This window comes from Leptinotarsa decemlineata, unplaced genomic scaffold, assembly GCF_025532065.1.
Source record: "Leptinotarsa decemlineata unplaced genomic scaffold, Ldec_3_MD MMD2_tig00078422_RagTag_RagTag, whole genome shotgun sequence".
NCBI classification, from domain to species: domain Eukaryota; kingdom Metazoa; phylum Arthropoda; class Insecta; order Coleoptera; family Chrysomelidae; genus Leptinotarsa; species Leptinotarsa decemlineata.
In genome coordinates this window covers 17503517-17519442 of record NW_027412747.1, presented here as the reverse complement: position 1 = coordinate 17519442, position 15926 = coordinate 17503517, and the positions used below count along the sequence as shown (strand labels likewise).

At 33.2% G+C, this 15926-nt stretch overlaps 2 protein-coding genes across 2 annotated transcripts in view; one reads left to right on the top strand and one right to left on the bottom strand.

Annotated features, from left to right (window-relative positions):
• The window catches only part of LOC111505023 (uncharacterized), a 209147-nt gene that overhangs the window by 170321 nt on the left and 22900 nt on the right, over nt 1-15926 (top strand). The gene's annotated exons all lie outside the window — the stretch shown is intronic.
• LOC111505016 (G2/mitotic-specific cyclin-B2-like) lies at nt 6159-8424 on the bottom strand. The gene has a single exon (XM_023159757.2). The coding sequence runs from the start codon at nt 7755-7757 to the stop codon at nt 6897-6899; it is 861 nt and encodes a 286-aa protein (XP_023015525.2). The 5' UTR covers nt 7758-8424; the 3' UTR covers nt 6159-6896.

Genomic DNA, 15926 nt, shown 5'->3' with positions numbered 1-15926 from the left:
CCCCTCTGGGAATAAAAGGGTCGCGTTTACATATGAAAATAACCTTTTCATGACTGTTTTTCTGTACCGCTATATTTTCGGAGGCTGCAATTTTGTATGTAGGTTCATTTTATATTTTATAGGTGCAATAAGAAACGATTTTTCAATATTACAACTATGGCACCCTTCTGGGGATAAAAGGGGCGCGTTCACATATGAAAATTACCTATTTTTAGCACCGCCATATTTTCGGAGGCTGAAATTTTGTATGTAGGTTCGTTTTATAGTGTAGATGAGCAATGAGGAAGGATTTTCTAATATTCCAATTGGGGTGCCTGCCGCGGGAGAAAAGCCGCGTCTATAAAACAAAATTATCTTTCCGTCACTGTTTCTTCATGCCCTTAAATTTCTGGTGGGTGAATTTATATTTAGTATCAGCATTGCACCCGTACGGGGCCGGGGCGGCTCGCCAGTCTACACATATATATATTCAGCCTGGTTCACAAGTACCACTTTACATATATCTCAGAATTTCTGGTTCACGGATGATTGTCATTTTTTATTCCATGTTTGTTATGTGATTTTTGCAGTTTTCGGTTTATGAAGTGTTTCAATGTTACTAATAAAATTTTGCGGCCTGACCTGTTTGAGTATTTTTATTCAATTTTTGCAAACCTACGGGATTTTCTTCGTTGCGGGATCCTCATGAACGTTTTCATATACATAAAATAAATATCTTTCGGAAAGATAGGTTTTGGCTATCTGTCCATATTCATGCATATACATATACTTCATATAAAAGTATTTGTCTCGAAACTCTTTTTTCTTTCGTGTAATTCAATGTTTATATGAAAGTAGCTGTTTCGAGAGCGCTTTTGTTCCAGTTTGTGTCTGAAAGTTACTTCTTTGTACAGAGGTTTTTTTAATTGATTGCTTCCTTCCTTTTTCTGGAATTGTCCCATATTTTGTTTTAATGATGGACAAATAGAAAGTCAAAGCCTTCATTTCCCAAAAATTAATGTATCCTAAAAATAAACCCTTTTCAAACTTCACGATCCATCAAGGCAAATATCTCATGGAATCAGCCGATACTTGATGAAAATCTATAACGTATTCAAGAAAAACTTTATTGTGAGAAGAAGCTATCGTATAGAAAAAAATGTGTTGCGTTTTGTAAAACTGTTTAGTGAAAATTTCCCAATAGTGTTTCTAAAACAAGGCAAAGTTAAATTTTCTACTAGGAATTAAACATCGTAAAAATATTATATTGTTCCTGGTGTATTCAAAGAACTTTCCAAAACTGTGAACTTTCAGAATAGCACAAAATTGATGATATAGTGTAGGCAGTGCCGGATTTGCCACGTAGCAAGAGTAGCAAATGCTATGGGCCCCGCGGTCCAACACCTGTCTGACCGTAAAAAAAAAATATCAATTTAGATAGGAGTATTAAAATATTTTGCTAGGTTACGCTTCACTCCCACCTGAAAATCTAAAACTAGATTTTGTCACGTTAAATCTCATATCTGACATTAATCATTTATACAGGGCTATTCAAATTCGTTTATGTGCATGGGGATCTCGTGAACAATTAGAGATAGTGTCGGTTGGAGTGTGGCAAAGTTACGTATTTTAGAGACCTATTCAATGATGTCAAAAAATCAAAAATAGCTCTTTTGATTCTGGAGGTATACAGGAAAAACCAAAAAATCCCAAATTATTTTTTTGCCTATATCTTCTTTATTCGCAGGCATATTGAAAATCTGTCCACATTTTGCTATTGGCACTTGATGTGGGATATCAGAATATATCCATGAATCTTTTATATAGGGTGTCATCTGACTTGGGCCACCCCTATCTTTGAAGTTTTGAATACGGGCCTGTATTTTTTGTTGTAGTTTTTGTATCGTCGACGTAAACTTCATACTTAGAAATCAAATTCAATTGTATATTTCGGGATGTTTCGGTAATATTTGAATATAATTGTGGGAATTATTCCCTTTCAAATTACAGCCTTGGAAATTGGTTGACTGATTTAAATAAGAACACAATAGCAACTTTCACGTCTCCCCGTGTACCGTAGTTTTTCGAGATTTTTTTTTTTCATTTTTAGGTACCTATTCAAATTGTTTCATATTTCCATTGCTCTGAGCGTTTTCTACAATGAACTTCGAATAAGAAAACCTTTTATGATTATCTGAAACATATCTACATCAAAAATATATTATATGTGTTTTAATAAGCAGAAAAGGAATGATAGCAATATTAACATCCGAAACGAACACTATAATTGTAATGAAAATTGAAATGAAGTAATTTATATATAGAAAAAAATTAATGCCACAATACATATTCGAATTGGAGTCCTTCCATTTCGAGACATTTTTGAACTCGGTTTTTTATATTATTTATTGCCCTCAATACAATTATTTGCTGCATTGTTGCGAAATCATTCAAAATCTCTCTGCCACCATAAATCCTACTTTTCAATGTCCCCCATAAAAAATTGTCCAAAATAGAAAGATCTGGTGATCTTGCAGGCCCATTATTTGTTTCGGAATGGAAGGACTCCAATTCGAACATTTATTGTGCCAATAATTTTTTTGTGTATATAAATTACTTCATTTCAATTTTCATTACAATTACAGTGTTCGTTTCGGATGTTATTATTACTAACATTTCTTTTTCAACACACATATAATATATTTTTGTTTTAGATATGCTTTAAATAATCATAAAAGGTTTTCTTATTCGAAGTTCATTGTAGAAAACGCTCAGAGCATTGGAAATATGAAAAAATATGAATAGGTATCTGAAAATGAAAGAAAACTGTCAAAAAATTCTACGGCACATAGAAAGACGTTGAAGTTGCTATTGTGTTTTTATTTGACTCAGTCAACCAATTTCCAGGGCAATAATTTAAAAGGGAATAATTCACCCAATTATAATCAAATATTACCGAAACATCCCGAAATATAAAATCAAATTAAATTTCTCAGTATGAAGTGATCGTCTACGATACAAAAACTACAACAAAAAATACAGGTCCGTATTTAAAAATTTAAAGATGGGGGTGGCCCAAGTCAGATGACACCCTGTATAAAAGATTCATGGACATATTCTGATAGCCCACATCAAGTGCCAATAGCAAAATGTGGACAGATTTTCAATATGTTTGCGAATAAAGAAGATATAGACAAAAAAATAATTTGGGATTTTTTTGTTTTTCCTGTATATCTCCAGAACCAAGAGAGCTATATTCGATTTTTTTACATCATTGAATAAGTCTCTAAAATACGCAACTTCGCCACAATTTAACCGACACTCTATCTCTTATCGTTTACGAGATCCCTATGTAAAGAAACGAATTTGAATAGCCCTGTATTTATATAGTATAAAATATATTTATTATACAGGAAATTGAATAATTAATAGATTTGATACGTTTTTGAATCTCTATCTCTTATCGTTTACGACATCCCCATGTACAGAAACGAATTAAATAAATATTTTTAATTTTCAATATTTAAATTCAATACACAAATTTTTTACTTTTATATATAAGTTTTCAATAAATATAATTTCTGAAAAAAAAATATTTTTTCATTTTTTTCATACCCTTTAAATACGTATTCGATTGCGACTCGCGAAAATTTTCAAATTTTGAAAAATGGCTCGGACTATCAAGAATCTTGGACACTCCTGGTATAGTTTATACGAAGTCAACTCGAATGACATAAAAACAAAGTAAATAGTTACTGAATGTCGGCAGTTTTTTTTGAAAAATGGCTCGGACTATCAAGAATCTTGGACACTCCAAGTTTATACGAGGTCAACTCGAATGGCATAAAAACAAAGTAAATAGTTACCAAATGTCGGCAGTTTTTTGTATGGCATGGGCGGCTTGGTATGCATACGAGGTCTAATCATTATTTTTATGTAGGAGGTTGTATATAGTATCAACTAGTAAATTCATCAGAACCGGTACATTAGTCTTATTTAGCTGTTTGGATTGACTTCGTATAAACTATAGCGGATAGGCTGGCATAGGCGTTCAAAAGTACAGGAGTAAGATTCGATTGTGAAATATATAATCTTCACTATTTTGGATTTACCCTACGCCAGAGATTACAGGCACCGTTCAGTTACAGGAAGGTTCAAAGCAGGAGATTCAAACATATTTTCAACAACTCCCAAAAATATAACAACATTAATCGTACGGCAATGGAATAAAAGAAATAATTAATTATCATCAATACAGCCACCGTCAATTCAGAAACCAATGATTATAAAACTGAATGGTTGATCGAATAGTTCTGCAAGAGAAGAAACTCAACTATCTTTTAACATTACGGAAGTGTCAGCTTTGCAGAATGTCAACAATAAATGAATGCACGTCAATCTGAACCTTTACGTTTTTAGGAACGGTCAGCGTTAGTTTTACGTTCACGTTACTTAACCCAGCTTCATTTCGTCAATTCGAGTAATGTAACTCGAGGTACATCAGTTTCAGCGCTGAAGGAGTAATGCAAATAAATATTATTATTATATTATTCAAGCAGTCATCTTAACTGAGGTATTAAACTCACCTTGATACATATTTCAAAATTTTCTTGATCGAAAACTGCTTCACCGCACACTATCTCCTGCTCAAGTTCCTAATTGACAGATCGTAAATCGATAACAGATAGTTGCTGCCAAAATGAAAACTATATCTGGATATTGAGTTGGGCGGAATTCTTATTAAAATCAAAAGGATCATTGATTAAATGCTATAGGGGGCCGTGTCTACCTGTCTACTTTAGGTACTGCTATTATTTACTTATAAACTACCTGGGAAAATGAAAATTCAGTAAAGTTCTGGGAAAAACAACCAAAATTCTTTTCAATAATTGGGATTTGAAGTTAACACTTATTTTACGTACTTGTGATGCACTGTTTGGAACCTTTGGTGTAGTAATGTATATTACTGGAGTTTTTTTCCAACACCAAACCGTTATTTCAATACCTCGACACGTGTTTCGATCACCAAGTGATCATCTTCAAGAGGAAGAATAAACTCTTCTGCTATTGAATATTACTGGGGTATTTCCCAACACCAAATCGTTATTTTTAACACCTCGACACGTGTTTCGATCACCAAGTGATCATCTTCAAGAGGAAGATTAAACTTTTATCTTCCTTGGTGATCGAAACACGAGTCGAGGTGTTAAAAATAACGGTTTGCTGTTGGGGAAAAACTCCCGTAATATTCATTACTACACCAAAGGTTCCAAACAGTGCATCATAAGTATCTTCTACTCTTGGGTAAAAAAGTGACACAAAACTTGTAATTTCCGAGCATTGAAAATAGTAAACGCAACATGGATTGTGTGCTCTGTTTGGTTGACCGTAACAGTTGAAACACAACTATCTTTTGACATAACGGATACGTCATAGCTATGCAGAGAGACATTTATTAATGAGTACCTACACGTTACGTTTTCACGGAAAGGTCGGCTTAGCGTTACGTTTACGTTACTTAACCCATGGTGCAAATGAATATTCAAACAGTTATGTTAAGTGATAAGTGAACTTACTTTGATACACGTTTCAAAATTTTCTTGAGTGGAAGCTGGTCCATTACACACACACACTTTTGCTTAAGTTCTTAACTGACGGAACGGATATCGAAAACAAATAGTTACTGCCAAAATGAAAATTATTACTGAATGTTGACTTGAGTTGAACTTTCATGTAAAACAAATGAAGCAATAATGAAATGATATGCTGGAGGGACGACTACCTGTTAGTAGTTTGCATTGCTATTACCTATAAACTACCTCGGAAAATTATATTTTTCGAAGAAAGCAACTGAATGTTGAATCTCATTGATTGGGATTTGGATTAAGACTCTAATCCTCTTTAACAATTAATTCAAAAACAGTGAGGTTTATGAAATGACAGATAGGTACTAACAATAAATACATGAATAATAATAATTCATGAAATATTACATTTTTGCAATGAGACGTTGAAATATATCAATTATGAAATAAACAGTACAGATATCGATCAATCAGTTTTTAATAATTAAATCTGAGGGAAAAGGTGTAATTGGATCAAAACTGAAACGTTCACAATTGAATCAACAGTTGAGAGGAACGAATGAAACAGATGTACCTAGAAAATATCATGTATATTTGTGTATTAGTTTTGTTAACAGCATTATCTATTCATCACAGTTTCTCCATGCCCCTAAATTTTCAGTGGGTGAATTTATATTTAGTATCAGCATTGCACAGGTGCGAGGCCGGGGCGGCTGGCTAGTTTACAAATACTAGAACATTTATGAAATATTGAAATTTATAAAAACGTATATTATTTTCTGTATTTTCTATGGAATCCTGTATATATTGACATAACATAAACTTACTGAAAAACTCACGAGAATTAAGTATGAGTATAATTATCCACTTATATTCAGCTATATTTGAAAACCTTCACTGTATATCGTAACAAATTCCAGTACAAAAGCAAGTTCGAATAGGGTATTTTGTTGAAATAATCATATATATTTCATTAAATTGTACTCTTAATTTATTCCTTTATTTAAAAGTATTCAGTCGAATAAAGAAATCACAATGACATAAAGAAATCAAAGCAACAACAATTAAGAGTACGTAAACTAGAAAAAAATTTTTCCATGACTCCTTCTCTGTTCTTCTCGTAGTCATTATTAGTCTCGAAAAGTGAATTAGACTTTTCAAATAGCAAAGTGGAACTCATGAGAACTGAAGCACAATTTGTTCCTCTTTCTTCCATTTGCCTGTCCTGCTGATGACAGAAGAAACAAGTTACAAGCACTCAAGATCACTCATTTATTTACTCATATTGACTTATTACTTGTAACTTATATAATTGAAGAAAAACATACATATTCATCCTTTCAGCTTTTTTGCAAACTTCACATTCAGCGCAGCCTTCAACTTCGGATTTGAACTAATTCGTCTGTTTTCTTCAAGAGCATACTTCTCTCTGATATTTTGAAATTGGGAAGTCTCACTGTGTGCTAAAATGTCCGCCAGCCTCTCTACTACTTCTTTGAAGTCGCAATAGACGTATTTCGTGAAGCATACAAGACTAGGCGTCCACAACGTGGACAAGTCTATAACCCCATCCAGAATACCCCTGGATAAACAGCAAGCCGCAGCAGCCTGGAGAGAAGGCTTGACATGGCTAATTTCATATTCCATGAGCGCCAGCTCCAGGATGTATTTGCCCAGGGTGTGATGAATGATGCTGGCCCGAGAAATATTGTTATATTTCCTCAAAAAATTGAGAGACAAAGGTCGGCCCAAATTAAAATTCAGGGCCTTCAATATGTTGCTCTCCATCTCCAATATCTGCCTCCCAGAATATTTATAGGAACAAGCCTGTTCCAAATCTCTGATGTCCGGAAGATGCCTTTCTTCATATTTGCAGGCTATTAGAATGGCTGATATACCTACCAACTGGAAATTTTTGCGCCCTACTCTCCTGTGATCTTGTAAATATCTATCCACAATCGCTACGCAGATGTGGAGAGTTTCGATAATCATTTTGGCGCATGTATGGACTGCTACTAACCAGTTAATAAGCATAGCCCGCATCGTAGGATTCGTTCTGTGGCCATCCAGGAAGTTCTTTCGAATGGGAAGTTCCGTTTCTTTCTTTCTGAGGAAACTGTATATTCCTTTAACATACTCTTTAACCTCCGATTCGTTTCTGAAATTGACATCAGGATCGTGAATAGCATTCATCTTTTCTTCGTCCTTGACAACAGTTTTTTTGGAATGAGTTTTTGAGCCTTTGAAGTATTTTATGGTACACCAAATATATCTTCTTCAATTTAACAGTAACAAACACTTTATTTAGTCCAGTCGATTCAACAATTTGGTTCTGAAAACCGTTTAATATACAATACACAAACTGGTAACGAATAATATGTCGAACTGCAAAATGGTTGATTTTATTCTGTTATATGTTCACAAAGGTAGATGGTTACAGTACCTGAAATGATTTTGGGATATTTTATGAGTAATCCATAAGCAGTGGCGGACCTAGAGGGGGTACACTAGATATAATTTGATGACATTTTGGGACAATTTGGAACATAAACACAGGTCATTTCTTCGAATCGTTAAATATAAAAATAAATCATTGAATATGTAGAATTTAATTAGTAACGACACCCGAACAAGTCATTTGTAAAAGTGTTTAGTAAAAATCTCACAATGAATTGTTTTTTTGAATAGGTGTTTCATCATAGTTGTACCGTTCTGTTTATAGTGAAAAAGTAAAAGTGTCTCTAGTCGAATCTTGTGGTTTGTGCTGATACGAGATGAGTGGCAGTGGAGGAAAGAAAAGGCAAAGACAATTGAAAAGAACAGTAAGAAGCTTATTCCTATTATTGAAACGGTCATTTTATGAGGTGCCCAAAACATACCCTTAAGCGGCACAGGGACGACGGTATTATTGAGACAACTTGGAGCTGTTTCAGCGAAGAAAATTTCAGGGCTAAAATTCAGAGTTGGCGCTGGTGACGCCCTTCCAGCCTCACATATATCAAATTGTTGAATAAATGCCAGTTACATCAGCAAAACCAAGCAGAATCAAGTTATAGAATGATGTGGCGAAGTTATCACTGCCGAGATAGATAATAAAAGAGTCTATGTTTCCTACAATAATGGCAGATGAGACCACATATTTGTCTGTTAAAGAACAGCTTACAATTTGCATAAGGTATTAAAATTGAAGATTTCATCAAGTTTGTGGATGTGGTGGATCTCTGTGGTGGAAATTTAGCTCACACAATTTTACTTACAAGAGATAGGTAAGATTAGCCTTAATTTGGCTAACTGCTGAGGACGAGCTTTTGATGGATCCTCCAATATGAGTGGAATATTTAAGGGTGTGCAAGCCCGCATCTCCCAGATTGATCCTCTTGCAATCTACAACCACTGTGCACACCATAGGCTAAACTTGGCTATAAGCAAAGCTTGTTCTGTTGTTGGCATCAGAAATGCCATGGAAGTTATATATTCCCTGGCAAATGTTTCCGTGACTCCGCTACAAGATTCAAAGCTTTGGAAGAAGAGATGCAGGAAAATCATGACCTCAAGCCAGAAAAACTGTAAAACAAGATGGATAGAAAGGCACGAATCCATGTTGACGTTCATGGAACACTTTCCTTCACTCCCCACTGTCCTCGAAGACATTAATAGTTCACCGGAAGGTAGAGGCAGTAATGCATTTATTTGGTTTCCTGCACTCTGTTCTGCCGTCAGAGTTTTTGATTAGTGTACTAGTGTTTGCTGAGGTACTTGGAGTAAGTTTACCCTCAGCTCGCAAAGTCCAAGCAGAATTCATGGATGTACTGCAAGCTTCGCAGCTTGAAGCACAATACAATTTGGAAACAAATGTGGAAATCAAATCCCGAAAATAAGTTGCCTAGACACCCGACGCTAGCTTACAAGTTTGCCGATTCTCTTCAAAACATCAGGATTTTACTGCAGCTGTTGTCCACTCTTTCTATGACTACCAGTGCAGCAGAAAGACTTTTTTCAGCTTCGAGTCGTTTAAAAACAAATCTACGCAATTCAATGACTGAAGAGAAACTAAATGGTTTGGCTTTACTGCACATACACCAAGATATTTCCAATACAATGAAAGCTGAAGAAGTCTTGGACGTACCTATACATCAGGAAGCACAAGAAAAAATTATCTCTGAAGATGTAATAAAAAATTTACATATCAAAAAATATTATGTTTGTATTATAAAATATTATTATGTTCGACCATTAATAAATTTAATTACTAAAAAGTCATCATACTCTACTTCTTAGTTCATTATGCTTGTACCTGAACAGGTTTTTACTCAACGGTAATGATGATAAGGGTTATTTTCAATATACCAACATATTTTCCTTATTGTTACTTGTCATACAATATTTAAATCTAAGCAATGGTTTTAAATTTTTTTAAATGTTTTTTCCTGAATGCATACTACTGAACATCAATAGAAAACCTCCAAAGACTCAGTGCTTTGTGGAGGAGTTATGTACCCCATACTCTGAGTTGTAAACTCCCCCCACAAATGATTTTCTGGATCCGTCACTGTCCATAAGCACAGGTACTCTGCAGTACCCTTCCATCAATTATTTAAAATGATAGTGAAATTTCACAATGATTTGAATATTCTCAAATTGGAAATATTCCTAAAGTAGGTAAACACTGCAGATTTGAGGACATTCAGTGCTTTGTTCTTCGTAGGTGATATTGGTGGATTCATTTTCTTTTCTTCTAGGTATTTCAATGGGCTTAGGTTTTGGCAGACGACTTGCTTTTGAAGCTCGTGAAAATTCATTTCTTCCAATTGACGCGATTTTTTCAAGAAATCGGAATCTTGCTTCTGATTTCGCCCAAGAAGGTCGTGTGTTGCTTTGTAGAACATTTCCTGATAACATGCGTGGGATTCATTCTGAAACAATTATTCATAGCTCAGATACTTTTTCAAAGCTCGACCTAGTTGTTTATTGATTTCTAATTGATTACATCACATAGCTTTATCTAAAAGATATTAGGAGAACAAAAGGAGTAGTATTAGATAAGCAGACCGATTATTTTCCAGTCTCCAATAAAAAAAAAACAAAAAATCTACCAATCCATACAGGGTGTTAATTAAGTATGTACCATACATTTAATAGACAATTCTTTAAGTAATTTTAAGACGAAATGTTCATATAAACATGGGTCTGCAAATCCTTCGTTCTCAAGATACAGTGCGTTGAAATAAAAATTAAAAAAGTTATTCGTAAATGTACTTAATTTTGTTGTAATTTGGCAATGGTATTTATAACACTAAGGAGCTAATTTAGCCCGAACGTGATTCAATTTATTAAGTCCAGAGGCGTCTCGAGCGGTATTTGAACGAATATTTTTGACTTAAAAATGTACGCCACTGACTTTTGTGCAATTTCATTATTTCTTTGGATTGAGCAATTAGAAATACAACTTTTTTGTCTCTTGAATTTTTTTCGTATCTTGCTTATTAAAAAAAAAGTCGATTTGATTGCATATCCCTGAACCTCACGAGGAATAATATGAGAAATTAAATGTTTCTTTTGGAAATTATTATTTTTACAATTTTTCATTACCAATTATGTAACAATAACAACAAATATTAAATAACATTAACATCTAGACTAACGAATTGCACTAAATTAAGTGTTATAAATGACCTCCTTCGGCTTCAATACAACCATCTAGCCGCCGCATCATTGAATTTCGCACTCTTCGAAAAATACCGTAAATAATAATCAAGGGTTGCCTTGGAAAATGATTGCAGCATTTAATAAACAACTTGACAGTTGTTGACAACTTTATAAGCTTTCAATTTATAATTGTTATAAAAAGTGTGTTTAGTGGTTATTTTTCAAACCATTTTTGTAAAACATGGTTCAATTTACTAAAAGTGAAATGACAGATATGCATTTCTGTTAAGGAATGGCTCACGGAAACTCGAATGCTGCAAGACGCATTTACCATGAAAGATTTCCTCAGCGTGTAGTGCCTAATAGAAGAACTTTTGTACGTCTCCATGCACGACTTTCTGAAACAGGCAGCTTCAACTGAATATTACCCATGTCACAGTGTGACAGATTTTAAGAGCCCCTAGATCCCTATCACATGCAACGTGTGCAAGCTCTATTGTCCAGAGATTTGCCTGTAAGACTAGCTTTTTCTAATTGGTTACGCGGTAAAATAGGAAGAAATCCAGGTTTCCTAAGTCGAATATTGTTTACAGATGAAGCTCGTTTTTCTCGCAATTCAATTATTAACATCCACAACAATCACATATGGGCCGAAAACAATCCACACGCCTTGATAGAAAATAATTTTCAAGAACAGTTTTCTTTTAATATTTGGGTTGGAATTGTCGGTGATCATCTCATTGGGCCTCACTTCCTTCCACCTAGACTCAATGGAGAAGAATACCGAAGGTTTATAGAATTTGTTTTACCTGGACTTTTAGAAGAAATTCCAGTCATGGAAAGATTCCGTATGTGGTACATGCACGATGGTGCTCCACCACACTTCAGTGTAGTGGCACGCCAATTTTTTGATGAAAATTACCATAATCGCTGGATTGGGAGAGCAGGCCCACACCTATGTCAAAGCTTGATCTGCTTATGTCATCGATGACATCGTAATGGCATTCATTCATCTATTTGATTTAATCCCAGCCAAGAGGAATCTTATTTGAATTGAAGGGGTTATAGTTTTAGGAGTGATCAAGCTTATTCCGTGACATTAAAAATCGTAATTCATGAATGAAGTGTGTGTGTATTTTCTATAATGTTATCCAATTTGGTACTGAAGACCCTTGGGGCAAGTGTCTTAAGGTGAAACATCGATGTATACCAGTGAGGATGGCAGTGTTCTATGTAAGTGCAATTTGTTACCATTCATTCAAATAGAACTCATGTGAATGATATCTGATTTTTATTCCACAACGAATGTTTGAAATACAAACTGAGTAGAGAAAAGTATCTTCTGAATAATTCAGTGTTCATATAAAAGTATTTGTTTCGAAAGAATTTTTTCTTTCGTGTAATTCAATGTTCATATGAAAGTAGCTGTTTCAGGAGGACTTTCTTTCAGTTTGTGTCTGAAAGTTACTTCTTTGGAAGATTCCCTCATCTTTTTTTTGTATCAAGATGGAGTAGTAGAAAGCCAAAAACTGTCTTTTCCAAAAAAGGTATAGACTATTCAGAAAATATCTCTCATGGTTTATAAAGATCATCTATAATACCTAAATCGAAATAGTTGCGTAACAAAGAAAACTGTTTGATAAAAAAAGGTCCATATATATTTTACTACCTATTCATAGAAAGAGTATGAGCGATTAGAAACAATTTTTAACCAACCAATTGTTAGATTACTAAGAAAATGTTTCTAGAATGTTTTTGCAACTGCTAATAATGATCATAATTTTTCAACTAAACTACTTACCTTGTAGATGGAAAACACGTCCAACTGACTACTTCACTAACAGATGATTCAACAACTTTTCAACAATAAAACAAATCTAAACCAACTCAACTTGATAAGACAGCTTGAATTGAAAATACAATTTGACTGTACTATAACTTGGTTCCGTATAGACGTGCGCCAGGTCATTATTCAACCATACACTGCTACAATCAAATGCAATGTTTTTAAAGCTACAAATCAAATGCAATGTTTTTAAAGCGCTCAAAATAGGAGTGTTGAAGCGTTAAGTTGTGATCTGCGCGGGTAATCATAGCCGCCAAGAAAATCAAGAAACTCTAGTATCTATTTTATTTACTTATTTTTTCATTTCACGATTTTTTATTGTTTTCATATGTTGGTAATGCACATAAATTCTTTCACAAACAAAAATCTACTTGAAATTTTCCATTGCTTTTAAAGACTCAGATACTTATGGTTTTTAAGAAAACTCTAAAACATATAAAAGAACTCTCAGGCCCCTTTCTGAGAAAAAATATGTTCACTTGGTTGATATTTACAAATATTCGCAAAACCTAAACTTATAATCTTAGACAGATAGAAACAGTCCACAAAATTCAAATACTGTCAACCTCATCTTGTAGACAGGGATCCAAAAATAGAGAACATCTCATATTTACCTTTCTGGAATGATTTCTTTTACTATTTTCCTTTGTTGCTCACTTATAATTTTCTTATTTCCGCTAACCTCAACTTTTTTCCCTATAACTTGTTTCTATACAAAATTTATAATAATAATAATTTATTCCCCAATAGACACAATATTGAATTGGAATAGTCAAGAAAAAACATACAATGTAGATTGAACAAGTTCACATTTAGAGCTTTGGAATACAAATACTCGCCGTTAAAAATTCTCAACATATTAGAAATATTGATAACAATATTCTTGAGAACTCTTTTGAAAAAAATGCATTTGAGTAAAAACATCTTGTAACAAGGAATGTTTTGAGATACTTTTTGAAAGTCAGTAACGAAGGACATTTTTAATTTGGTTTGTCCTTAAATTTGTCAATCTGTTCAAGTGCTTGACATAACTAGTAGAACAGTATCAATTGTAGCCTTTTCAAAAAGTGATTCATTTCAGATTTTGGCATTGAAAAAGGTCCCTTTTTTCGTAGTTTTGAGAGAATGAGTTAGAATCAAATACATACTAGTTTTTATTATTTAAACAAGTGTTATGTACATTGCAATAGTCCATTCAAGATAAATAATTTACTAACCCACTATTCCCCAAAAAATAATTTTCTAGTTACAAAAAATAAATGGGGATATACTATAAATAAAAACACTTAGCCCAATACAAATACAATAAACTAAGGTATGCGACATTTTATGAAATAACTGAGTACATGAGGTTTACAATTATACATGTGAATGGAGTCAAAAAAAATTTACAATCAAGTTTTTGAAATTACATTTAGTTAACATTTGTGACACCGAAACTTTCAAAAATATTGCAGAATTACAGATGTAGAAAAATGTAGGTATAAAAAAATTAAAGATAATTTCAATTTACTTTCCAGGTATATAAAAAAAGGTTCATTCAACCACAGATTTTTTAATACAAATTTGCACTCGAACTGAACCTGTAACCCCAGTATTTTTGAATATCAAAGATACATAAAGACAAAATAGGGTGATAAAATATTGAAAACATTTTGTGGATATTTCCAAGTTGAATGAATAAAATATAAGTATTCGGAAGCTTTATATTTGGCAAAAGGAACTTCGGTAAAAATTTTCCAAAACTAAAAGGACAAAAATCAAAACTTGGAATACAAAGCAAAGGAACAAGAGTTCCTTAAGTAAACACTAAATACTCATATTCTCTTTAACATTTGATGCATGAATAAAATGATCTACAATTTCTATTTCTTAAATAAGTATTTACAAAATATATTAAAATCATATATAAAACCTATTGAAAAACGAATTTTAAGGTATTACAAAAACACATTTTACAATACATTCGACAATAACTTCCCGTCTAGAGTGGTTGTTTATCTAAATTCAATGGCAATTACTTCATGGAAAAATGAAAATGAAAAATATGTACACGCTGAATTACCGTCATACAAAGGCGCTGAAGTGTGATATAGAATTTGTGACATGATGATCAGCAATTCAGAACATTATAGCAACCTTCACATCTTGACGTACGTTTTCACAAATCACAAATTGATTTAAAACACTAAGACTAAATTGTTATTATAAGATGAAGTGAATTTTTCTAAAACCCACTGAGGTAAATGTTAAAATAGAAAAATAGAATCGACCTTTTTCTGTTGAAAACAAAATAATTACACAGGATGTATCATTAGTGGCAACTTCAACGATATACTCTATAAAAAAGGTTTATTTAAAGATATACCCTATGAATGGCTACTACATAGATTATAAATAACTCCAGTGGCATCGCAGAGGATTACCTGGTTGATACATGTAGTAAATTGCATTGTAAATCACAAATTTTTTGTTAGTTATCTTTATGTTATCATCAGTTTGAACCTTCAAAGATACAAACTGTCTGGTTGAGTTGTTTTATAGCATTATCATTATCAAACTCATTTTTAATTTTATATAAAGAGCATATTGTTTTGTTTATCAAAAAATTTATTAATGAAATTGTCAGAATCTAAAATAATCAATCACTGATTTTAGTGGAAATTTGCAGGATATAAAACGGAAGAAACAAGACTGTTGACTTTTCAATTTTGTCACCTGATGATGTCAAACTTACAATAAACTAGTGGTTCACAATGATACCGTATACATCTACCAGGCAACCCTTTATAACTCCACTGTAATAATTTCAAATGTATTTACACCTTCATTACTCTTCGGAATCTGGGAAAAGAATTGTAGGTAATAAA

Bases quoted from the DNA above. Each gene is read 5' to 3' on its own strand.
- LOC111505016 (XM_023159757.2), bottom strand. From the start codon at position 7,757: ATGAATGCTATTCACGATCCTGATGTCAATTTCAGAAACGAATCGGAG.